The sequence below is a fragment of the Setaria viridis genome, chromosome 2 (assembly GCF_005286985.2).
Source record: "Setaria viridis chromosome 2, Setaria_viridis_v4.0, whole genome shotgun sequence".
Classification (NCBI taxonomy): Eukaryota; Viridiplantae; Streptophyta; class Magnoliopsida; order Poales; family Poaceae; genus Setaria; species Setaria viridis.
In genome coordinates, this window is record NC_048264.2 from 23333915 (window position 1) to 23357674 (window position 23760).

At 44.2% G+C, this 23760-nt stretch overlaps 2 protein-coding genes across 4 annotated transcripts; one reads left to right on the top strand and one right to left on the bottom strand.

Annotated features, from left to right (window-relative positions):
• The first annotated feature begins 1401 nt into the window (after window positions 1-1401).
• Window positions 1402-4623, top strand: LOC117844742 (ubiquitin-conjugating enzyme E2 28). Of its 3 annotated transcripts, none has more exons than XM_034725513.2 (4): window positions 1414-1562; window positions 1683-1734; window positions 2940-3157; window positions 4079-4623. In XM_034725513.2, the coding sequence occupies exons 3-4, from the start codon at window positions 2942-2944 to the stop codon at window positions 4307-4309; spliced, it is 447 nt and encodes a 148-aa protein (XP_034581404.1). In that variant the 5' UTR covers window positions 1414-1562; window positions 1683-1734; window positions 2940-2941; the 3' UTR covers window positions 4310-4623. The 3 variants fall into 3 exon arrangements, with proteins under 3 accessions (XP_034581402.1, XP_034581404.1, XP_034581405.1); XM_034725514.2 differs by having other exon boundaries at window positions 1419-1562; window positions 1679-1734; XM_034725511.2 differs by lacking the exon at window positions 1683-1734 and having other exon boundaries at window positions 1402-1562.
• A 3441-nt stretch (window positions 4624-8064) lies between these two features.
• LOC117844741 (brassinosteroid LRR receptor kinase BRL1) lies at window positions 8065-12822 on the bottom strand. Its single transcript, XM_034725510.2, has 2 exons — window positions 12581-12822; window positions 8065-12130 (listed from the first exon to the last, which is right to left on the bottom strand). The coding sequence occupies exon 2, from the start codon at window positions 12012-12014 to the stop codon at window positions 8367-8369; it is 3648 nt and encodes a 1215-aa protein (XP_034581401.1). The 5' UTR covers window positions 12015-12130; window positions 12581-12822; the 3' UTR covers window positions 8065-8366.
• Between the last annotated feature and the right edge of the window lie 10938 nt (window positions 12823-23760).

Below are 23760 nucleotides of genomic sequence, written 5' to 3' on the forward strand. Positions count from 1 at the left end.
CGGCCTGTGGAGGGGACATGGCATGACGGTGGCACCGAAAGGAGATCCTGATGATTGCCTACTGTAAAAGCGTAAGCTGTTGAGGGCTTGATATATATATATATTCTTTCTATCCTATAGTGGCAGCAACACCAACCATGACAACACATCCTCGTTCACAAATCAACAAGCATGTGTGTTGCGGCTGTTGGGCTGCAGCTTCGCTCGTTTTATCAAGGAAAATCAGCAAGCATGTGTTGTTGCGGCCTTCAATGTAAGTTCTTTCGTGCAGATAATAATGATGTGACATTCGCCGGTCACAACAAACTCACAACAGCGCATCGTCTACCAATGGGCCGAGATGCACCCAATCAACAAACCCTAGTTGTTCAGGTTTAAATAGTTACAACCAACAAACCATGCAGTTATTTGGTTTTCGGACCTAGTCTTTTCACTTGCTCTTTTTAATTAAGAATTGCTGCAAAGCATTTGCTGTCCTTTGGGGAAAAAACTACATGTAGTATAATGAACAAACAGTTAGGAAATTCACATGCCCTCTCCTAAGATATCACGCATGATAGTTTATTTATACTTCAACATCCCCACCCGCCATCACCACCACGCTCCATCACATCTCAAACATGAAAATAGGAGGCACATGCAATTATTTCATTTAATTGCGTTCACTAGAATTCGAACTTGAAACCATGATCAACTCAAACCAAAAACTTAAACCGATAGAGAAATGTAGGAAAATTCATTTATACATTAACAGCTTTAGAGTTTGGCTAGCTCGAAGTGGCACCGAACCGAGGACACAGGAGTAGGCTATTTTTCCTCTTTTTTTCATTTTTGTTTTTATTTATTCCATCTAACAATGTTTACTGAATTATGATTTTTTATATTTGTAAGTGTTTGAATATTTTTCTTACACTTGATTGAATATTATGTAAAACCTAAATCATCAAACAGTGGAATTTCTATCCATCGTGGAATTTCTATCCACACACCACGCTAACCCGTCGATACCGGCCCAGCCTCCCAGCCCACCAAACTTGTGGATAAGCTCAGGCCTTCAAGGTGCTTCCGTATTTTTAGAGCACCGGTTTACGGCTGAAGCCCAGAATGCTAGAGCAAATGCATCGGCTTAAATTTTTTTTTTGTGTCAACTACTTCTCATTTCATTCATAACGTTGATGAGTTTCACGCAGCCATACATCATACATGGCACATGCGGGAAATTAATGGAAAATTAACGTGAGCATTCTTGAGAAGAAAAAAAATAAATCCTACTAGAGTTGAACTGGCCCAATTAGTAAGTTCCGTAAAATTAAACTGGACTTGCCGAATAGTAGGTAAAATGACACTACCTAAGCCACTGACAGTTGGGCTTCCGTACATGTCGATTAAAATAATAAGCAGCAACCAATTGCAAACGATCAAGGGAAGCGACGACTTTCCACGCCTATAATCCATTCCCGGCCGGCATCCTCTGCGTCAAGCATTGCCGCAGTTCATTCTTCCCCTCCAGCTAGATCGACCGGAGCATCAGGGAGTCTGGTCCGACCGGGCGTCACCTCGAGGTAATCCGCGACTCGATTAGGCTGTTTCTTGATCCGTTGAACCTTCGTCTTGTTAGTCGCCTTCTTGATCCGAGGTGATGTGTTCACGGCGACGCCATGTTTGATTTTGACTAGAGATAGCTGCTGGATTAGGACTGTGTTCTCGGTGAAGGGGCTGCAAGAATTTCCTCTGGTACGTGCCTGGGAATTATAGAATCATGTCCTTCAGATTGTTTGCTCCTTTCTAGATTGGGGTTGACTTGGAGGAAAGAGGGGAAAGGAACTAAATTCAGTTCTCTGTGATGGAGCTTTGGATGTGTTTGGTTCTTTTTAGAAGAATCTTACAATTCCGACAGGGGCCCCTGTTCTGAATATCCTGAAAAGATTCCTTAAGATTCTGGAACGGGAAATTCAGATTTCAAAGTGCAAAGATCTGGTTTGGTTTCGGAAGCTTGTTTCAGGAACCAGGCATGAACGATTAGATCATTTGCTTTGTAAGACTGTAACAAGTCATTAGTGGGAAGATTAGATGAATGGTTTCAGTTCTGTAAATGAAGTCTTATAATTTTATTAAATGAGTGATTTCCATAGTTCGAAGTAGAATTCATCTAATATCTATCAATCTATCCCTTGTTTGTGGACATTGCATTGAGTTGTGATGTGCTGAACATCTCACCGGAACGATGTTAATCTTCGCTGTACAACTTTTTTACAGGGAGAAAAGCAAGCAGCTTGGCTTTTCATCTTTCTTTCTTATTTCCTGCGATATTTGACCAGTTCTTTCTTTTCATCTCATTGGAACGATGTTAAGGTATTGTTTGATTGAAAGAAAATACGGGCGATCATTACGGCTAGCAATTTTATTCTGAGACTATAGCTGCGCGCTTGTGCTGTTATGCAGTAGCAACCTTACTCTGAACTTGTTTTTGTAGCAGCATTACTGGATACAATTGTATCATACTGCAAATGTGCAGACTAATCTACATGTTGAAGTAATAGCCAATTCTTTGGAGATTTGATTCCATCTTGGTGCATTCTATAACTAATATTGAGCTGCTTTATGCTTTTAGCTCACAGCGATAGCTTCTATAGCTTCTTATCATCAAACTTGGACCAATGGATTAGTGTTCAGTTACACCTTTTTTATACATGACTCATGTTATCCATGTGACACTTTGAACTGGCCGTTAATTTGGACTGTCTGTGCTCCTTTCAAAAGAGAACGAAAGAAAAGGAAAAGACAGTGATGCTTTCATAGAATCCATGCTAGTCATTCGTCTAAAATTTGTTCAGGTCTTCTGATGCTATTATAGAGTCCTTAAGCCATCAGAGGTTGTGCTCTATACTTCAAGAACCTTATGCATCATTCTTTTGATCATTATATTCTCTCTTTCCCAGATATGGCAAGCAAAAGGATTCAGAAGGAACTCATGGATCTGCAAAAGGATCCACCGACATCATGCAGTGCTGGGCCTGCTGGAGAGGATTTATTCCACTGGCAGGCCACAATCATGGGTCCTAGTGACAGCCCCTATACAGGAGGGGTGTTCTTTGTTAATATCCATTTTCCTCCTGACTACCCCTTTAAGCCTCCAAAAGTGAACTTCCAAACAAAGGTGACCTTGTTTCTAGAATATGAACTCCCTATCTCTTTGCTTTGTTAATACCTCTACTCATTGCTAAGTATTTTAATTTTGTATTGCAGCCATGATTGCTCTTGACCTTGTTAGTAAGTAATATTTGGAAAATTTATTATGAAAGGTTCAAAACCAAATCAATATTTGTGTAAACTTCTTTCCCTTTTGCTCAAAATAATATATGCTTAGGAGCTTCTCTATATCATCATTTTACTTTCAAATTGTTTGATATTTCTAAAGTGGACTATATAATTTAAAACTACATGTGAGTTATGAACACTCATGGACCCTTTTTTTACTTGCTTCAGCAGTTCATAAAGTTTTTTTTTCCTTCCAGAATTAGGTGTTATCATGTGAGTGATGCTTGAATTACGATGAATAAATTTTAATGACTAGATATTCTTCTGGAATTATGAATACTGAATAGTGACTAGCAAGTCCTGAAGTATATACGTGACCCTGCTCTATCAGCAATAGCTCACAGGCGTTGCCATATGCAACTCAGATCACATTTGTTACCTTGTATTGCTAGCACGTCCTTGTGCCAGTGTAGGTGTCAATGTATGTCCTTACACGTTGCCCAAAAAGTGTTGGTTTACCTTGAGTTTTCTGCTAATTTTGTAAGGTTTAAAGGCCAGACTACAACATAGGATTATTATTTGTTATCTATATCTAGCACAATGGTTTAGCCCTATCCTATCGAAATTATTTGGAAAAATTTCTTAGTTCTTGACCTGAATTGTTTATCATTCCAAGGAGTTCACCTTCCTTCAATACTACTGCTTGGACAAACTGGCATACTATGACAAGCTGAATTGTTCAGTAATTCAGCTCCTATTTAAAGCAATTTGTCCTTTCTCAGCACTAATGCCATCAATTGCTTCAATGGAAAATACCCAGGTGTATCACCCAAACATCAACTCTAATGGGAGCATTTGCCTTGATATCCTCAAGGAGCAGTGGAGCCCAGCACTGACCATATCAAAGGTCCTCCTCTCCATCAGCTCTCTCCTAACTGACCCCAACCCAGACGATCCCCTTGTCCCAGAGATCGCTCACATGTACAAGAACCAGAGGCAACGCTACGAGGAAACTGCAAGGGCCTGGACCCAGAAGTACGCGATGGGCTGATGCCCCATCTCATTGAACAATGTTGCCACTGTAATGGCCATCGTGAATGTTGTAAAAATTAAGTCAAACCGGTCCCATGTCTTGTGATGGTATCCCAGGCCCGGACGGGTTGTGTCAATTGTATTGCCATCCCAGAAAATGTTTATTTGTGTACAGCAGCGCCAAAGCTGGATAATCTGAGTTCCGCACCAAAACTTTGGTTTATACCCTGAAAAGCACTTGTGATCACGGCTTTTGCGTGTGTAGCCTTGCCAAGAAACCGGTAAATTTGTATGTGCGAGGATGTTAAGTTTTCAGAACGTGTTTTGCTTCCATTCTCCATGGCCCCCTTTATTTTGGTGAAAATATGTGGATAAGGTGGTCTTGCATTCCAAACATGTCCCATTGCCTACTGGCATATCTGAGACACCAATATGATTTTGTTTGTTCAGTTACATGTTGTTGCAACCACTGATTCCAACGGCACTACTTATTGCTGGAGAGGCTTGCCAGTCTACTGCCTTTCTGAAATTTTGCAAGTGTTTCACTGGTTGGATCAGGGCCATCACTGTTGGTTGAATGTGACCATGCTTGTTCTGCAAAGTTGCTGCTTTCTGGTGTTTACTACCCTATCTCAGCTTTCATTTGCAGAAGCCGTTGAAAGTCAGGGCCTGCTCTTTCTTCTTGGAGATGGACAGAAGAGGCTGCATCTGATGGCCAACCGGCCTGTCTTGTCTGTGTCAGGTCAGTTCTTGTGTGCTTTGTGCCTTAGCCATCGCATAGCTTCTTCTGATCAACTAGTATGAATTATTTCAAGAAAAAAGATCAACTAATATGAATGGAATAACATAAAGATATGTCGGACATACAAGGTCACAAGTAGCCATGGTTTGGACAAGGCTGAATTTTGAATTACCCGGTGTTGATTTCTCATCAGTGCTTTCTCTCTCCTTGCCTATGAAGACAAGTGCAGGTCTTCATTTGGTATACCTGTAGCCACCATGCTGGGAAAAGCATCACACTTTTGTACACTGGCACTACATACTTGTGTAAGATTGTACAGGCACCTGTGGTAGTAGTTGTGTACAGATAGGCCAGGCAGGATTCAGGGTACCACTGATGGGAATGGGAGCGGAACCTGCACAGGCAATCATATCATGCCCCTCCTCCATGGCAGCCCTCATTGTCTGCCAGGCACAACAGAGGACATATGCACACACACCAAAATAAAAGAAAGAAATATTGTGGTGAAAACTGTCTAGCAAAAGTATATAGAAAATTTTCAAGAATCAGTTAAACAGATAATGTGAGAGAATTGCTTGGGAGAGTACGAGACATTGGCTTTTCCAGGTAATCTGACCGACCAGTTGCAGTTACTGCAAAAAAAAAACGCAAAAAGACATTGACATTTTCCAGTTGATCTGAGCATCTCGCACCAATTGCAGCTGCAAGGCGGCATTTGAAACCTCCATGACTTTCATTGCTCTACTTTTGTCAAAACTCGCCAAACAACATATAACTTGATGTTCATGGCACTTGTGTTATCTAAACGTATCTCTACTGCTCAACCAACTTAAAAGATCCAAAACCCAAAGGGACACGCAAATTATGTGTTTGACCTTTTCGCGACACCAATGTTATCCAATCAGCTGGCTAAGTGCTAACTTTGCCTTTTTGGACATAAAGGGCGCCCCCAAATTAAGATCAGTGTGCAAAGAGCGGCCCTTTATTAGGTGCAAAGTGACGGTGGCATCAAAAAAGGGCAAAACACCTGTCCCAGGATGCCAAGAGCACACTGCAACCTACATGGCTCCCCACAGCATCCAATCTAGACCGTCCGATGCATGGATCGACGGTTCAGATCAAGCGACCAACCAAATTTACCGCATTCCTATCGGAAAAAGATACGTTTTCTTCTTAAACCGTGTGTGCCTGGGAGGCCCATGTTATAATTTAAACTCCGTTTTCTTCTTAATCCAAAGATACGCAGCTCTCCTATGTATTCTCGAAAAAGAATTTACCGCAGTCCTATCGGACGATCGGGACCCATCCTCGAGCTACCATCAGAGGAGAGATGACCTGACTGACTGTCTAGATCTTGTACTGATCTCACAATTCATGTCATTGTACTCGATTTGTTGTAGAAGAAGGGGACCACATGGATGGAAGTAGGGGTCATTGTCTCCAAAGTCTCGACGCACCTGCCTAAATCACGTCGCACTTACCGGCCATCACACGCTTCTGACTTCATGCGATGTGTATCCGGCCGATTGATTATTGCAACTGGTATTCAACACGAATGGGATTATGGAAATCCTTAGTAGTTTAGGACAGGAAAGACCACGCGTGTGCACGCGCACGTGCGGCGCACGCTTGGCGTGCTGTGTCTTATCCTGGGGTTAGCTCAGCTAACCGATACCAAATCCTTTTGAAATTACTGAAAGCGACACTTTGTTTTCAGTGCCCCTTGAGTCCCCCTCCATTTTTTAGGAGAAAGGAGCAAGAAGAAGAGGGAGGGAGAAGAAGAGCCCCCCTCGACGCTATGGCTGGCTCCGCCACTGTTTGTTTTGCTCACCTCATCCGCCCAGAAATTTTATCTGACGGAAGAAAGGTGTTTGGTCAGTGAGAAAGTTTAGCGTGTCTTCAGACTTCAGGTTAAAGGGAGGCTTGAATCTTTGATGCGTCAAGCGTAAAACTGACCTTTTTGCGCGGCGTCATAAGTTGAAGTTGTTCTGCTTTTCTGTGTTGAGCTGTTCAGATAGTAAACTACAATATATACCACTTGCTGGTAACATAATCAAAGAGTGAGTGAGCAACCCGAGTATTCAAGTCTGGAGAACGAAAAATGCAAGCGCTACTTTAGACATAAGAAAAGCGAGCCGAACTTGGCGGGAAAAGAGGGTGTTTCAGGTATGAAAGTACTAGAACACCTTGAGCACGCAAAAGATGCTTCCAAACCAAAACCTAATCTGGTTGGAGCATGACTGTGAACAACGGTTCCATCCTGTTCAAACGCTTTTTTTTTTGGTCCGAGGATTAGCAGGGTGTCCTTTTAGAAAGGAACATCATACACATCATGGCAGATGGCATACACCATGCTGATGAAGCAGATGATACTTCAGATGTCAGTATGATTTATTTATTCATTCATTGTTTATTAGAAGCTGAGTACTCACTTCATCCATAGTCAGAAAGAAAATATATGCAAGCCATGCCTTATCTTCTCCTGCTGCTCAGATTGTCCACAAGGACGGCAACTGCCATCTCTGGCCTTGTCAGCAGAAGAATATGTGACAATCTAGTACAACAGGGTGCAGAACTGAAAACCTTCCTTCTGTTGCTCAGGTTTGTCATCTCCCAGCAATCATGGGAACGAACAGAGAAACAGAATTTCTGTTTTGTATGTACAACACATTTTTCATGTGCTGTAAACAAAGTCTAAGGACCAGGTTTTGTCAACACCTTAAGACAACATGGCTGTGGCAACTGGCAGCATCAGCAATAGCAATTTTGTCAAACATAGATATCTCGCCCAAGATATTAGGGAAGAAATTAAGTCGCACTTTTTTAGTTTGTCTGCATCCTCAAATGTGGAGGCCGGTATAATTTTATTTTTGTTCAATTATCTAAAAAGTGTCCCTTCTTGCAAAGACCATGTGTTAAGGTAGGGAAGGGAGTTTAAAATGAAATACTGCTGCACCAAGCTGCAAGACAATTATGGCATTCATACATGAAAGTTGAGGTGCAGACAAGGAAAAGGACTGAACATAAGCAGGTGCAGAAAAGCAGGATCTGAATCACATCCCCAACAAGATTGATGCCGAAACACTGGGGCATTTGATTCCAAAATACACGCCGATGTCCTCCAACAGAAAGAAGACAGCTCTTCTGCAGTTTTATCCTACCCTTTTCTCCCTGCTCGCGCGTTTGTGTGCTATTTACAGTGACACAGAATCGAAACTAAAACTTTTCCTACTAAATTGAAGGAGACTACCTTTTGCTACTGGGAGCTAAAATGATTGAGCTAGCTGTTGTTCTATCCCTCCAGAGAATCAAAATCTGCAAGGAATAGGTACCATCATGTTGATTTCTCTGCTGATTCATCTATCGTCGAAGAATTGATTGAGAAGCCGTCCAGGAAGTCGCTGTCGGAGTCAAGTTGCAGCTCTTTGAACATTGCCATGACCTGGATCATGGTTGGCCTCCTGTTTGGCCGGTCATCAAGGCACTCACAAGCGATCTTCAGGTACTGGTAGAGCTCAGCTTCCCCTGACTTTGTGTTTGTCAGGGTAGGATCGAAGATCTCACTGCTTCTGTTCTCCTTCACCATCTGCTTCACCCATCCAACAAGGTTGTTGTCTCCAAACTCATTAGGATCAATCGGCTTCTTCCCCGATAGGAGCTCCAAGAGCACGACACCATAGCTGTAGACATCGCCCTTGGTCGTGCACCGGAAGCTCTGGTAGTACTCAGGTGGCACATACCCAGGCGTGCCTGCAAGTGTGCTCACACTCAGATGTGTGTCAAGTGCGTTCATCAGCCTGGCCATCCCAAAGTCAGAAACACGCGCCTCCAGGTTGCTATCAAGAAGCACATTGCTCGACTTCATGTCCCGGTGAATGATGTGGGGGATGCAGCTGTGGTGCAGGAATGCGAGGCCCCTTGCCGAACCAATTGCAATCTTCTTCCTTGCAGCCCAGTCAAACTTCACACTAGCCTTGGCCTTGTCATGCAGAACAACATCAAGGCTGCCATGCTTCATGTACTCGTACACTAGAAGCCGCTCATCGCCAATCTTGCAATACCCGAGCAGCGGCACAAGATTACGGTGCTTGATCTTACCAATGGTCTCCATCTCTGCAGTGAATTCCCTGTCCCCCTGGCCTGTGAAATGGATCAGCTTCTTGATGGCCACGACAGTGCCATCCTTGAGCTTGGCCTTGTAAACCTCACCAAAACCCCCTGAGCCTACGAGGGTCTCTGCACTGAAGCCATTAGTCGCCTCGAGGAGATGCGCAAAGGTGAGCTTCCTGAGCGGCTTCTCAAACGTGGCCACGTTGATGCTTAGAGGCTCGTGCACACCCGAAAGCTTCCAGCTCGATGTGCCGGATGTCGGAAGGCTCTCAATGTACCCGGTTCTCATCTCTTCAGTCTTCTGATTCTTCCTGAGCTTGAAGAGTGTGACCAGCAGCAGCAGCAGTATGAGGATGGTGAGTGCGACTCCGACAAGAACGCTTCCCCCAATGGTCTTCCTCCTGCCATCGGATGAAGCAGATGGCGCGCCTCCCCGACCGGGATCATGGCCACAGGGAGGCAGAGGGATGCCACAGAGGCCAGAGTTGTTCGCGTACCGGGTTTGCGGAAACGTGGTGAGCTGGCCTGATGAGGGGATTGGACCAGACAGGTTGTTGTTGGAGACGTCGAAGTCGGCGAGGAATGTCAGGCCACCAAGGCCGGAGGGGATGCCACCACTGAGACGATTGTTTGAGAGGTCAAGTGCGCCGATCGACTTGAGCCCTGAGAACTCGTATGGTATTGTCCCATCGAGCTCGTTGTGCCCCAGGTTCAGGACTTGCAGGTACATCATGTTGCCGAGGCTCGCCGGGATTGCGCCGGTGAGGCCATTGTAGGAGAGATCGAGGAAGATCATGCTCCCATTGCTGCCGAACGTGTACACCGTCGTGCCGGTGTAGATCCTCGTGGATGGGCAGAGGTGCACGTTTGGGAAGGCAGCCAGCCGCTCCGGCCGGATGCCGAAGAACTCAAAGAGCACGCCGGCACCGGGGCAGATGTTGCCTGCCTCGTTCCGGAGGAACGCGAACTGCTTCCCTGACACGATTCCCCCTGGAACAAGCCCTGCCTGGGCGGCCAGTTCCGGCGGTATCGTGCCGGTGAAGCCGTTGCTGTTGAGGTCAAGCCAGATGAGGTTGTTGCAGCTGCCGAGCTCTGCCGGCACACGGCCGGAGAGCTGGTTCTTGTTGAGCTGCAGGATGGCGAGCTTCTGGAGCTTGCCGAAGCCCCGGGGCATGGTGCCGGTGAGACGGTTGCCGGAGAGTGACACCCAGATGAGGTTGACACATCTGGAGATGGAAGGGGGGATGCCTCCGGTGAAGTTGTTGTAGCTTATCACCAGTGTCTCCAATGTAGTGCCGTTGGAGCAAAGCATGTCTGGAATCTCGCCGGAGAGGGCGTTGGCCCACATGACAAGATCGATCAGCTTCGGCAGCGCCATTATCTCGGTCGGAATGTTGCCTTCAAGGAAGTTGAAGCTGAGATCAATGGACTCCAGGTTGGCGCAGTTGCCGAGCGACTTTGGCACGGTGCCATTGAGGTAGTTGTTCGGGAGGAACAGCTTCCGCAGCGATGGCAGTGATGAACAGAGGTCTTCCATGATCTCACCGTCAAGCTCGTTGGAGCCGAGGTCGATTACCTCCAGCAATGGGCAACCCGCTGCCAGCACCGGCAGCGGGTTCGGCCCAGTGATGTTGTTGAACGAAAGCCGGAGCACACGGAGCGAGGAGATGGTGCTGACGACAGTGTCCACAAAGTCACCGGAGAGTTGGTTGCCACCGAGGTCAAGCACCTCCAGTGACCTGCACTTGGCGAAGCTCGCCGGCAAGCCACCGACAAGCCGGTTGTTCGACAAGTCCAGCTCAACAATTCTGCCGCACAGCTGGCTGAGCTCATCAGGTATCTGACCGGAGAGCTCGTTGCCGGCCAATGCCAGCCGCCGCAGCGAGGAGAAGCCGGTCAGGAACGCCGGTATCGGGCCGGCGAGGAGCTTGTTGCCGGACATGTCCAGCGTCTCAAGGCGGTGGCAGCTGGCGAGGCCTGGCGGCAGCCTGGCGCCGCTCAGGCCGTTGTTGGACCAGTCCAGCACCGTAAGATTGGCGCACCCGCCGAAGTCGTACGCCGACACGTCGCCGGTGAAGTTGTTCCCGGCGATGCTCAGGTGCGTGAGGTTCGCCGGCGCTGCCGCCACGAGCCCGGCGGGGAGTTCGCCGGACATGTGGTTCCAGGACACGTCGAGCACGGAGAGCCCGCTGCACGGGGGGAGCTCCGGCAGCCGCCCGGCGAACTGGTTGGCGGAGAGGTTGAGGTGGTGCAGGCCGTGGCAGCCGGCGACGGAGTAGTTGAGAAGGCCGGCGTCCGACAGGGCGTTGCGTGACAGGTCGAGCGACCGGAGCGACGGTGCAAACGGGAAGAACCCGCCGCCGCCGGAGAGGGCGTTCCGCGACAGGTTCAGGGACCGCAGCGCGCCGCACGGCGCCAGGAACGCGGGCGGGAGCGTCCCGTTGAAGGCGTTCGACGACAGGTCCACGTCCAAGAGCGCGCAGGGCGAGGACGAAGGCGACGCCGCGGCGTGCGAGAGGTTGCCGTGGAAGGCATTGCCGCGGAGGTCGAGGCGCTGGAGCGCAGGGAGCGCAAGGAGCGCGTCGAGCCGGAGCTCGCCGGCGAGCGCCATGCCGCTGAGGTTGAGGGCGACGACACGGCCGTCGGGCGGCGGCGCGCACGACACGCCGGCCCACGAGCACGGCGCCGCGGTGGAGTTCGCGCCGGCCCAGCCCGCGAGCGCGCCGCGCGGGTCGTCCGCCACCGACGCCCGCCTGAAGGCGAGCAGCGCCGCCGCCTCGTCCTCTCCGGCGGCAATGGCGGGCACCGTCACCTGAAGCGGGAGAAGCACCACGAGGAGGAGCCACGCGGCCGCCGTCGTGGAGGCGGCCATGGCTCCAAGTCGCGCGCGTCGATTCTCGCGAGGAAGAAGAGAAGCAGACAATGGAGAAGAAGGCCGCCGAATTCTTGAACAGCTACCTTCACATGTCGGTGGAGCGGATTGCCTCACTGCAAATTTGCACAAGGAATTTTCGAATCATTTAGCCACGAGAACTCAATCCAAATTCGCGGCATGAATTGCTTCGAATAAAGAACCGCCAAAACAGAAGAGCACAAGGAATCTTAGGAAGGGAAAGCGCCGATGCCAACAACAGTTGAAGAACTGGACATACATCAGCAAATGCGAAATTCTCGGCGACAACTGCAGACCAAACCCCGAAAGAGGTGCTCCTCCAAAATTCAGAGAAGCCACGAACCAAACCGGGAAGAAAACCGACTCCAAATTTGAATCAAAGAAACCAACCTAAGCATCGTGTTCCTTGGGCAAGAATCAGAGGGCGCCAGAAAACCACCAAGAAATCAAGATTAATCGGATACCGAAATAAACAACCTAACATTTCAACCCAAGAACCCAAACCACTACCACCAAAGCGAAGGCAAGAAAACGCAGCTGCTCACCTTGTCTAATCGAAGAGCTGCTCAAGAACCGAAACTCTCATCAAGAATGGAAGAACAGCACCAACAGACCAACCAACCTACTACTGGCGCAATTGGAGACGAAGAAAGGGAGGGAGAAGGAGCAGAGGAGGAGAGAGAGAAGCAAAAGTAGAAGAGCACACACAGCGGCACTCGAGACTATTTAAGTAGGAAGGGAGGAGGAGAGAGAAAGGGCGCTACGCAGCTACTGAACCCCGCCATTGGCGTAATGAAGCCATATCGGATTAACAAAGCCTCGGCGAGCTTGTTTGCTTGCGACGGCAATTAGCCCCGGAAAGAGGGGCCCAATTGTTTAATCCAAAAACTAATCGATTTGTCTAGGGGAGGGGTCGGGAGAATAATACTGGGCTCTTGCGAGGGGCTGGTAGGAAAAGGCGTTTCTTTTTTTTTTTTTGAAAAGGAAGGCGTTTCTTTTTTCGGTTGTGTGTCTCAGCATCCGAGCCCGGTCAAACTTGGGATTTGATTCCCCCGAGCCCGGCTTTTTGGCATCTCCCATAGTACCATCCCATCCGGCCATCCCAACTCTCCCCATTGCTTCCCCACTCTCTCTCTCTCTCTAACCAAACAATTTCCTATTTTTATAAGGTTTTCATTTCCACTGAAAAGAGAGAAGAAGCACTGCGTTTGGATAATCTGAGAGAATTAATAGTGAATTTCTTTTTATCTAATTTTCTTGCATCCTCAGTTCTTATTATTGCTCCTAATAGGAAAGCATATTGTCTAGCCAAAGTTATTAACATGTGTTTCTTCACTGAGTTGGACTTAGTGCATTGCGTGCTCTCTAAAAACCTCAAACAAAGTATAAAATAAAATATTATAGAAGTCTTTTCATTCTAGTGAATTAGTGGAACATATCATGCAGAACATCATGGTCTAGCCAAAGTTATTAACATATGTGTTTCTTCATTGAGTTGGACTTAGTGCATTGCGTGCTCTCTAAAAACCTCAAACAAAGTATAAAATGAAATATTATAGAAGTCTTTTCATTCTAGTGAATTAGTGGAACATATCATGCAGAACATCATGGAACACTGTTCTATATAACTATCAAGATTTAGATATTTTGATCATACTCTCATGTTATCCACATGTAGCCTTACCTAACAAAACATTAACCACCGGTCCACATTGCCGCCTTAATAGAGATAGGTGGTGTCACCAAAGATATGCTGAAGACTAGGACACTCACTTTTTTTTTCTAAATATGACAATAAAAATTCAACTAAAATACTCAAATTGAAGTAGTAGTGGGTACGTGGAAAATCCAAAAATAAATATTTTTCACTCTAGTTTTGTTTAAAAAAAAGATGTACAAGTTCACTTATATTAACTTGGTTGTAAATGGATTATGTCAACAAATAACTAATTTTTCTTTCCATTAAGAATTTGTCCATGGGTAATTAGAAAAAATAACCTGTGATTTCTCTTTGTAAAATGGATTTTATTGCCTTATAAAATTGATCTTCTGCTAGTAACAAGAATGTTATGTGTATCTTTTCGTGGAAGCTATTTACATGTTTGTTTCTACATGCACCTTCAACGAGTTGGATTTTAGCACCACACCTTCTTTCTTTTTGTAATAAGTCAAAAAATAAAGTGTGACATGAAGCTTCATAGAATTATTGTATTTTTGTGAACAAATGGAAATATATTGTTTGAACAACCATCGAACTATACTGTAAACCTAACCCTTTAACGTGAAGTATGAACGAACACGTAAGAAATGTGTTATGCTTATGTGGGTTTGTTTCCACATATATGAGTTTGGGCGGTAAGCATCTTTGGATGTCGTGTGTTACTACACACATGGTATTTATATAGTACTCTCACTACAGAGTTGGTCATGGAGGGGACATGGCACCACCATGGCGTCGAGGGGACACCTTGGATATTTGTCTATTTGAATGGGGTACCATCAACCCAGGAGGAGTGGAGAATGTAATACTTCAGTCCATTATTGTTCAGATTTTGTCTCGCTCTGACCCATGTGTTAGAATTAGGTGGAATTAGTCTCACCTTTATATCCTACAAGAAGGTTCATGCTTGCTAATAATCCTTATCATTGCAAACATATCATCTCTAGAAAGTAAGGATAAAATTGTAAGAAAGATGCTATGCATATGTGAGCTTATTTCACGTAGGAGCTGGGCCTTTCTATATAAGACAATAAAAAAACACGAGTAAGGGTTTGTTTGCTTGGCTTCCCAAGCATGCCAAATTGCGTCAATGGCATAAGTTTGGCGGATAAGATGTTGGCCACACTTTTGGCGAGCTGTGGCAGCCAAATGCACTACAAAACCAACTAAGCGATGTGTGACAACCAAATCTTTGATCACAAAGAAAAAAGCAAATAACATATTAAGAGAGTGTTCTGCAATGATATTGTGGCATGGCAACCTTCTGTAGCCATCCAAACATCCCCTAAATAATCATGTTGAATTAGCAGTGCGTATGTGACAAATAAAAAATAAATTGTTTATCTCCTTTGTTTTGTTTAAAATGTTCTCGTTCGCTTGTGGACAAGTAACTAGTTTTTACTTTCCATTGAGAATTTGTTCATGAACATAATGGGGATAGAAGGATTGCGTTTGGGTAATTAGAGAAAATTAATTATAATTTCACTTTGTAAAAAATGATTTAATTGTCTTGTATAACTGATCTCCTCCTAGTAACAAGAAGCTAACAAGAATGCTTTGCATATCTTTTTCATGGAAATTGTTCATATGTTTACTTCTAGAGGCACTTTTGCCAATTTGGATTGTAGCACTTCACACATTCTTTGTTTTTGTCTTAAAGCTGTAAGTAAAAATGTGAAATGAAATTTCTTAGAATAGTTCTATTCTATTGAAGCAGTGGAAGGTATTGTTTTGAAGATTATTAAATTGTATGTAAAAAATAGAATACTTTGATTACCATTTTTGGAATCCATTTGTAGACTTACTTGACAAAGAAGTTGCCATTAGACCACATTGACAACTCGATAGAGACAAATCGTGTAGCAAATAAATTGCTAGAGAATAAGGCCCAGACTTTTTGCAGAGGATAATGAAAAAATTTGACCGAAATCCTCAAAACACAAATTAGTTGGGTACATGGAAATGTAGAAAGAAAATTCTTATTTTAGACTTTTATTTGCATTGATAACTTGTTCGTGGGAATATTCAGAGAGAGGAATCGTGTTTGTGTAATTAGCAAGAATAATCAATTTCATATTTTTTTTAGGAATGATACTCCCTTCATTTTAGATTGTAGGTCGTTTTGACTTTTCTAGATACAAGATTTTTGCTATGCACCTAGATATAGGTTATGTCTAGATAGTAGATATATAATAATATCCATGTATCTGAAAAAGCTAAAATGACCTATGTTTTAGGATGGAGGGAGTATCACTAAATAAATATTTTTTTGTTTTTTGTTTTTAGAAAGAACATAAGTACCCCTCCCCAGTCTCTTTCTTGCTAGTGTGCTTTGCATATCTTCTTGTGGAAGTTATTTATATCTTTAGTTTGTTTCTACCTGTGGCTTTGCTAAGTTGGATTTTAGCATATCACACCTTATTTTTTTAATAAAGGGTGAAATGAAATGTTTTAAAAAATATTTAGTTCTTGTGGATTAATGGAACATATTGCATAAAAAATCTCTATTTTTTCTAAACATGCAAAGATTTAGATTATTTTGATCACAACTCTCATGTTATCCATGTGTAGCTTTACCCAACAAAACCTTACAGCCAATAGCCCACATCACCCCCTCTATACAGATAGATGGTGCCACCAAACCATTGCTATAGGCTAAAGCACATGCTTTTCTATATAGGAAAATAAGAACATTCGACTGAAATTCTCAAAACAAACCAGTAGTGAGTATGTGGAATATATAAAAATAAATTACTTTGATCCTCTTTTAAGAAGAACAATGGTTTGAAGGATTAAGTGTTAGCTTATTATTCACTTGGCTGTAAATAGATACATGGATAATTTTGTATATATGGTTCCACGAGTAACTCTACTAAATTGGATCACACTTTACCATGCTATATTTGTTTTGTTTGGTACATGAATAATAAAAAGTGGTATAGAATATTAAGCCCTAAAGTTTTAGAAGCAACTTCTAAGAAAATGGTCAAGTGTACTGTCACAGGCAAAAAAAAAATGAGACATCAACCGCACCATCACCTTTGGAAAAAAAAAAGCTTACTGTCAATGGTGATATCGCTGGAGAGATTCACAAATAAGGCTTAATATTTTTCTTGTAACAATTTATTAACGCATATGTGTTTGAACATATTATTATTCTACATTTGCATCATTTTTTAAAGAAAAACTTCTCATGTTTAGCAGGTTATGTAATTAATAGATAGGCTCATATGCAACACATAAGGATAATTAAATGTTCAAGTTATTTTTATCTCTCCTGTGAAAATACTTCGATTGAGGCTATATGAGTTTCCTTGGTTCTTGATCTCTGAAGCCATATTTATTATTTCCACATGCATGTAGGGGTGCTATAAAACTGCAATCATTTTACATGCTGATGAGTTTTCGGGTAATAATATATATCACATGGACAAAGTTAGCTGAAACTTATTGAGCTTAATTATGCTAACAAAGTACAGAACCATGTTCAAGCTAAGGCTTTCGAAACATTAAAGAAAGAAGCAATATATAGCTAGGGGCTTGTCAATTAGGCTAGCTAATAATAAACTGTAGCTCATGAAAAGTTACCATGGAGCCACCAAAGATGTTTGGACGGTTCTTCAAGCTACAGCTTATGTTTTTCCCCAAAATAATGAAAAGTTACTGCCCATAAAAGAGTCCCGAGAATCTAACCCTACGGTCACAAACTGGAGTCACATGTTGATGTTCTTATTATATGATGGTGGAGTATAAAGAAGATAAGGGCTAAAGGAGGCTATTAGTTTGTTTATTTGTCTTACTCCAGAGAGTAGGGAGCTTTGGAAGTCAAGATTAGGTTTCTTTTAATTGACAGCATGTGAGGCGAGAAAGCAAAAGACAATTATAATCTTGAATTCCCTTAGCTTTCTCCATTTCGACTAAGCAATACGAAAATACACCCTTTTGCTGAGAGTATGAAAGAGTAACCTCTTCATATCTGAAAGAATTAAACTTGAGTCTTTGGTACCAGTGTAAACTTATCCTATTTTTTTGGATTCTTCTTCCTATCTTCCTTTTTTAAGTTCTTATAAAAACTTTCATGTTTCATTTGCCTTTCCTTTAGAATTAACTTTACACGATCTTGGCATGGGACTGTTCCTTACAAATTCACATTTTGATCTGATATGCTACCATTGTACGAGGACTGCACAATCCACTAACATGAAACAGTCCTGTCCAGGAAGGCAGCAGGAATTGATGAAGAAGCTAGTGAATCCTGAGAATTTAAAATGTTCACATGCCTACGGCTCCTTGCCATTTATTGCCATGCTGGGTGTGTGCTTCTGCCTGCCCGAAAGAATTGTGCCCCGCCTCCAGATGTTATTTAATGCACCATGAGAGACTTCTCTAGTTCCAGTGTCACTAAATTCTGCGTGTGCTTGTTTATTTGTTGCTAGCATGTGACCGCATAGTGCCTTGAAAATTGTTTTGTTGTGTGCTGACATGAAGTATATACATGCACTCTTTAAATCCAGAAAGGATATCATTTCCTTATACCAAGAAATAGTTCTTAATCCATGACATAGTTTTGATAAAATTATATCATTTCTAGTAGAATATTATATCATTTCTAGTAGAATATTATATTTGCAAACATGGAATATCTGCAAATTAAAATCATACTAGTGAGTGAGTTAATCATGTTGTAATTAAAACTGACCCAATGGTATTTACCGAAGCAACCGCTAGTTGCCTTTGTCGTGAGAATCCTAGCTAGCATAGAGTAGCAATAAGTTATCATTTTATCTCAATATAGTGCTTCCATACTAGATCCGCCGTGTTGCTTGAAATGTTGTCATATGCAAGTCTTAAAAAGAGGATGTCATCACCTTGGGGTTCAAGTTCAATCGCCACCACCTCATATTCCTCCTCATTCACTTTCCAATCACCAAGGTTTGGTACATCAATTTATTCTCCCTTTTTATGTTTAATAATGACAGTTTTGTTTTAAAAAGCTTACCATTTCCTTATGTCACGAAATAATTCTTAATCCATGATACAGTTTTGCACAGTACTGCAGCAGCTGCCGATAAATCATCCTGCTGAGGCACCCTGTTATTGGAGCTAGCTAGCTTGTACGGCTGTAAGTACACACGACGACCCTAATCTTAGCCTTGATTGTTGTAGGTTGTGCTTTGTAGCACTGGGAGCGTATGTGTTTGGTATTAGTATTACTGGAAGTATTCAAAAGTTATCCAGAATTAGGCACATGGCAGCCGCTTGCTACTCTGTTAGCTCTCTCTCTCTCTCTCTCTCTCTCGTCAACACTTGTGCATTACTTTATGTATTTTTTTTTAATTTGCCCACGGTGTTAACTATAGTGACAGCAAGGCAGTTGTTGTTGTTGGGACAAACAAACCACAGCAGCAGGAACCATTTCCTGGTGAAGGTTGGTTGATCTAATTAGAAAATGACATCAAGCATGCGTACACAAGCGTCCAAATGAGGCAGATCCCTCGCTCAGATCACACACTTTGTTACTATTTGACAGCGAGCATCCGACATCTGTGCTGGTTGGAGGAAACAAACGGAATGCAAGTCAATCTTGTCGTAACAACACCAGAGTTGGTGGTTAGCTAGTCATGATTCCTGCAAATGGACGATTAATCTTGGAGTTGAGAATTCATCGAGAGACTGTAGACCATCTCATATGATCCCACCGGCGGGTCTGCCCTCCCACGCCGCCACAGTAGGTCGCCGCTGCTCCCTCCTCCTCGTCGCATGTAGGAGGGCAACTCCGGAGACTTCCAATCGGAGCGGCGCGGGCTTCAAGGTCGCTTCTTTCTCTTCCTCCTCCTCCTTTCACCCTACCTCACCCTTGTTGTGTTCCGATCGCTCTTCAAGGGTGGCCCAGGGGTGACCCGCTTGCCACCGGTGCTTCCCGCCTGCCGTTGTGGGTCGCTCGCTCTTGGGTTGCTCGCTCTTCTGCCGATGGTTGTCGCTCATGGGGTCATGCCTCCTCCAGCCGTCTTCTTCGCTGGCAAGGATGGAAGGATGGGTCTTCGTCTTCCCCATAGTGCTTCGGGTCGCCACCTCGCTGTTGAGTGTTGCTAGGAAGAGGGAGGGCTTTGGCGCGGGCTCCTCTGGCGGGCCTGCCTGCTTCCCCTTCGGTCGCCTAGTCACTCCATGGTCGTTTTTTCGGTCGTCGTGATGGCGTGTCCTTTCTACTATGCCTGTGGATATTCCGCATCATCATCACCGTGGTTTACTCGCTGCCACCCCATCACTTTGACTATCATCCAGGCCTCGGTGGTCTATTGTGCAGAGTTGGTTTTGGGGGTCTTTGGTGAAAGCATGGTTGGACATTTACCGGGGCCGATGACGGTTACGTCTCTGGACGTAGCTCACCCTGCTAGGGGCGTTGTTGCGGCTACTAAAGCCAACAGTTTTTGCTAGGTGAAGACTTTGTCAGCTCCCTCGGAGACTGACGAACGATGATGGTGTTGGCGTCGCTTCTTTCATGGAGGTATCGTCTTGCAGGACCTCCTCACTCTACCTCCGTTGGCTTCTGGTTGTTAGATAGTCGGTGACGTGCATGTGTTCATGGCGTCTTTCTCCCTTGCTGGGTACGGTCTTCTTAGGTTCTTTTCTGTTGTCGTGTGTTGTGTTGTTTGTCGCCGGTCGTGGCTCTTGTAATTCTATGTTTTGGGATTTCTTCTAAAATTGCATCGTTGTAATTCTCCTCTTCTTAATAAAAAACATGCTATGCACGTCTTTAAAAAATTAATTATTTTTAAATTAATTATTTTTTAATTCTTTTGGCGCTATCTAGAGCTCAATTTTGATGAATTAGCTGCATTGCTGCAGTGATGCTTGCAACGTGAACAGGTACCTGGAACGAGAAGGTTAGTGACAACCGAACAAAGATGTGATAATGGCGTACCCTCTCTTCTCTTCTGTGCATACATAATTTGAGCATAATTTGGACATGACAAGAGGTGCAATTTCCTAATTTCCATCGACTTGACTCGTTAGTGGATTAAAAACGGAGGGCAGCTTGGACTTTTCGCACGAAAGGGACAAAGATAAGCCAGCATCACGCACGCGATGGCCGGAGCTGGGCGGTGTGGGGGCCCGGACGCCCGCACGGGTGCGTGTCCGGACGGACGGGACGACCTTCCACGCGGGCCCCATCGCAAACGAGAAATCGAGAACGACCAGCGATCGTCGAACGGCGTGGGACCCACTGCTCAGTGGATGACGGGGCTGGCCAACAAACCTCCGTTGGTGTGTCAGGCCAGGCACAGCGCACACACGTCTCTGCTAGCTTCCACGTGTGCCGCCGCGCACGTATGACGACCGGCTCTCGCTTTCGCAAACGACTCGGATCTTCCGTGCACCATGGCACTCTATAGCTCGGCTTGTTCGGCTTGGTGGGATCCAAGACGATTTTTCTTCAGGGAAGAATCCAAGACGATTGAAGTGGATCAAGGAAATTAAATTTCCTAAAATTACAATACTTTTAAAGTACTAATTACTTACAGGTACTTTACTTACAAAAAGAATAGATTATTAACACACAATTAAAAGGGTGTCATAGTAATTTCTCACTATTTTTAACTTGGGTCACATCAAATTGGTAGTTCTTGGTACTTTTGATACTTTTCTTTATCTTTATGTACTTCTTTATATATTTCATGATACTTCCTTTATTTTCACTGTTCGATTTCACCAGATGGACGGTTCTTATTTTTTCAAGCATTCTAAAATTTCTCAATCAATCAAACATTAAAACTACTATTTACATATATCGATTTATTTTTTGAAAAATGAGTTGTGTTTCGATTGGTGTCATTTCCGTGGAGATCGGTGGTGTTTATCGCCAGTTCCGAAATGTTCTTTTAAAAAAATCCATGGCATAATATTCATGTTTGCCACATAAGGCTTTAACAGATTTATATACATTTTGCGCATGTCTTCATGGCCTACTAAATAATTCCTAAATCCCATAAAGAACAGCATAGGTTTGTCGATCCAAACTACGAGTAAGGAGAAGAACCCCAACCTCTTCCAGCGCATCCATGCACGCCTCATCATCAAGCAGCATTGTCACCCGACAAACAAGACTAGTATATTAGTTGTTGATTGATGCATGCATCGTCATCGATCCAAACAATTAAGTTTCTTTCTCCAAGTCCTTTCTTTTTTTGCAATGCCATGACAAACCCTTAAATCTTTAATTTTTTTGCTTAGCAAGCGTGCAAGTTGGGTTGGAACGACTTGCAAGCAACGATGAGGCGATCAACCATCTCGATCATCACTCCTTTTCACGGACTGATGGATTTCCCTTAAAAATAAGTGTCTACTTGCCGCATCTTAGACACGCATGATTACACAAGCAAAGGAAACAGTAATCATGCTTGCACGCTTATTAGATCAAGCTAATCGGATCCAGCCTTCCGCGCACGGGCACTCGTAATCTAGTATTTGGTTAGCTGTATATTTGCTTTCATGCACACATCCACCCCTTAACCAAGAGATGATGGTCGAGCATTGTGTTTGTGACCGCTAAATAATTTAGCGGTTGCATAACTGTTATTATTGTGATTTCTCCTAAAATTAATGAAATCACTCGCATATCCGTCATCTTTAACCTATTTGTGCCAACCATATGCATCCATGTCAAATTCTGTGCCAATTTGATGATATCACTCGAAAGTGTTAGTTTTCGTAGTCAAGATGTGCATGCACTTGCCGAGTCAATGTCCAAAACGATGATGTTCCTCCCAAAATACAGGGTTTGAATTGAACGACCCCAACTCCATGCTGGAGGAGCATGTGCGTACGCACAAGCTGGTCTACACAGATGGCGGCCGTAGAGCGCAAAGAGGGGGCTCGTGTGGCCGACTGGCCGTGTCATCCGGAGGAGGTCGCCGTCGTCGGGTGCGTGATGGGCGGCGACAGACGCCGGCATTCGAGCGCGTCACACGACAGCGCCCGCGAATTTTATTTTTCGGCGACCAGCCCATGCCGCAGCTAGCTTATTAATTATTGAACTGAAGAAAAATGTTCGATCGTGTGATACAATTTCATTTTTTTCCTTAGCCAGAGGTTGTGTGTTTTTTAATGGATATATCCAAGGATTGTGTTGTCAAGCCTTCATGGTCTTGACTGAAATACATTGCACTATTATTCATGTAGATCGGGTCTCAAAAAGATGCACTGTAACACCCAGAATGTGCAAATGATAAATACGCTTTGTATGTTGAAATATATAAAGATGGTAGCCAAAAGTTGACTTTGAGATCTATCACTCGGATGGACGAACGGAGATAATGGTTGTGTAGGGCTTGTGGAATCCATTCCATTTGGTCATTCATATGTCTCGTTTGGAGTTTGGACCACAAAGTTTTGGCAGCCGCAGGGATGCACGGTCATCGAAGCTACAATAATCGAGTCCTTTTCTTTTTTTCCGTGATTTTCCCTAACCAGCCCACTTCTCCTTTCTAAACCCTATACCCCCACGTCTCTTCCTCAGTGCCGCCACCTCCCTTTGCCTTGCTCCAGAGGAGGGAGGGAGGGAGAACAAGAGAAGAGAGAAGAGAAGGGAAATTAGGGTACACCGCTGTCTGTCGTCGTTATTCCTCTCCAAAAATTGGTTGGGTTTCCTTTCCTCTCTCCGTTTTCTCCAATTAATTGCCTTTCCTCACTGTTCATTGTGGTGCCACCATGTGTGGTGCAGTTTAGATGCAATCGACGGGGCTGCTGTGACGTTTGTTGCTAGGGAGAGGAAAACGACCGGGAGTCGTCGTTGGAATCGCCGCCATCACCGTGGTCCTTTCCATTTTCAAGGGGAAACCCTAGGTGAGGTATGCTCCACTGTAATCCTTATTTTTCTTAAGGTTTTAGACGTTCTAGCATGTGCTTGTAGCGGTATTCGACGTCGATAAGGGCTAGGGTAAAGTTTTTCCTTGTCGCTGTTTTCAAAACGTAGTCAATCTGCGCAGTTTTCATTAACGGCGATTT

What these genes read in the sequence shown, in the direction of transcription:
- LOC117844742 (XM_034725511.2), top strand. Translation starts at nt 2,942, where the DNA reads ATGGCAAGCAAAAGGATTCAGAAGGAACTCATGGATCTGCAAAAGGAT. An exon ending in AAGTGAACTTCCAAACAAAG is followed by an intron (nt 3,158 to 4,078) that starts GTGACCTTGTTT and finishes GAAAATACCCAG; the next exon opens with GTGTATCACCCAAACATCAA.
- LOC117844741 (XM_034725510.2), bottom strand. Translation starts at nt 12,014, where the DNA reads ATGGCCGCCTCCACGACGGCGGCCGCGTGGCTCCTCCTCGTGGTGCTT.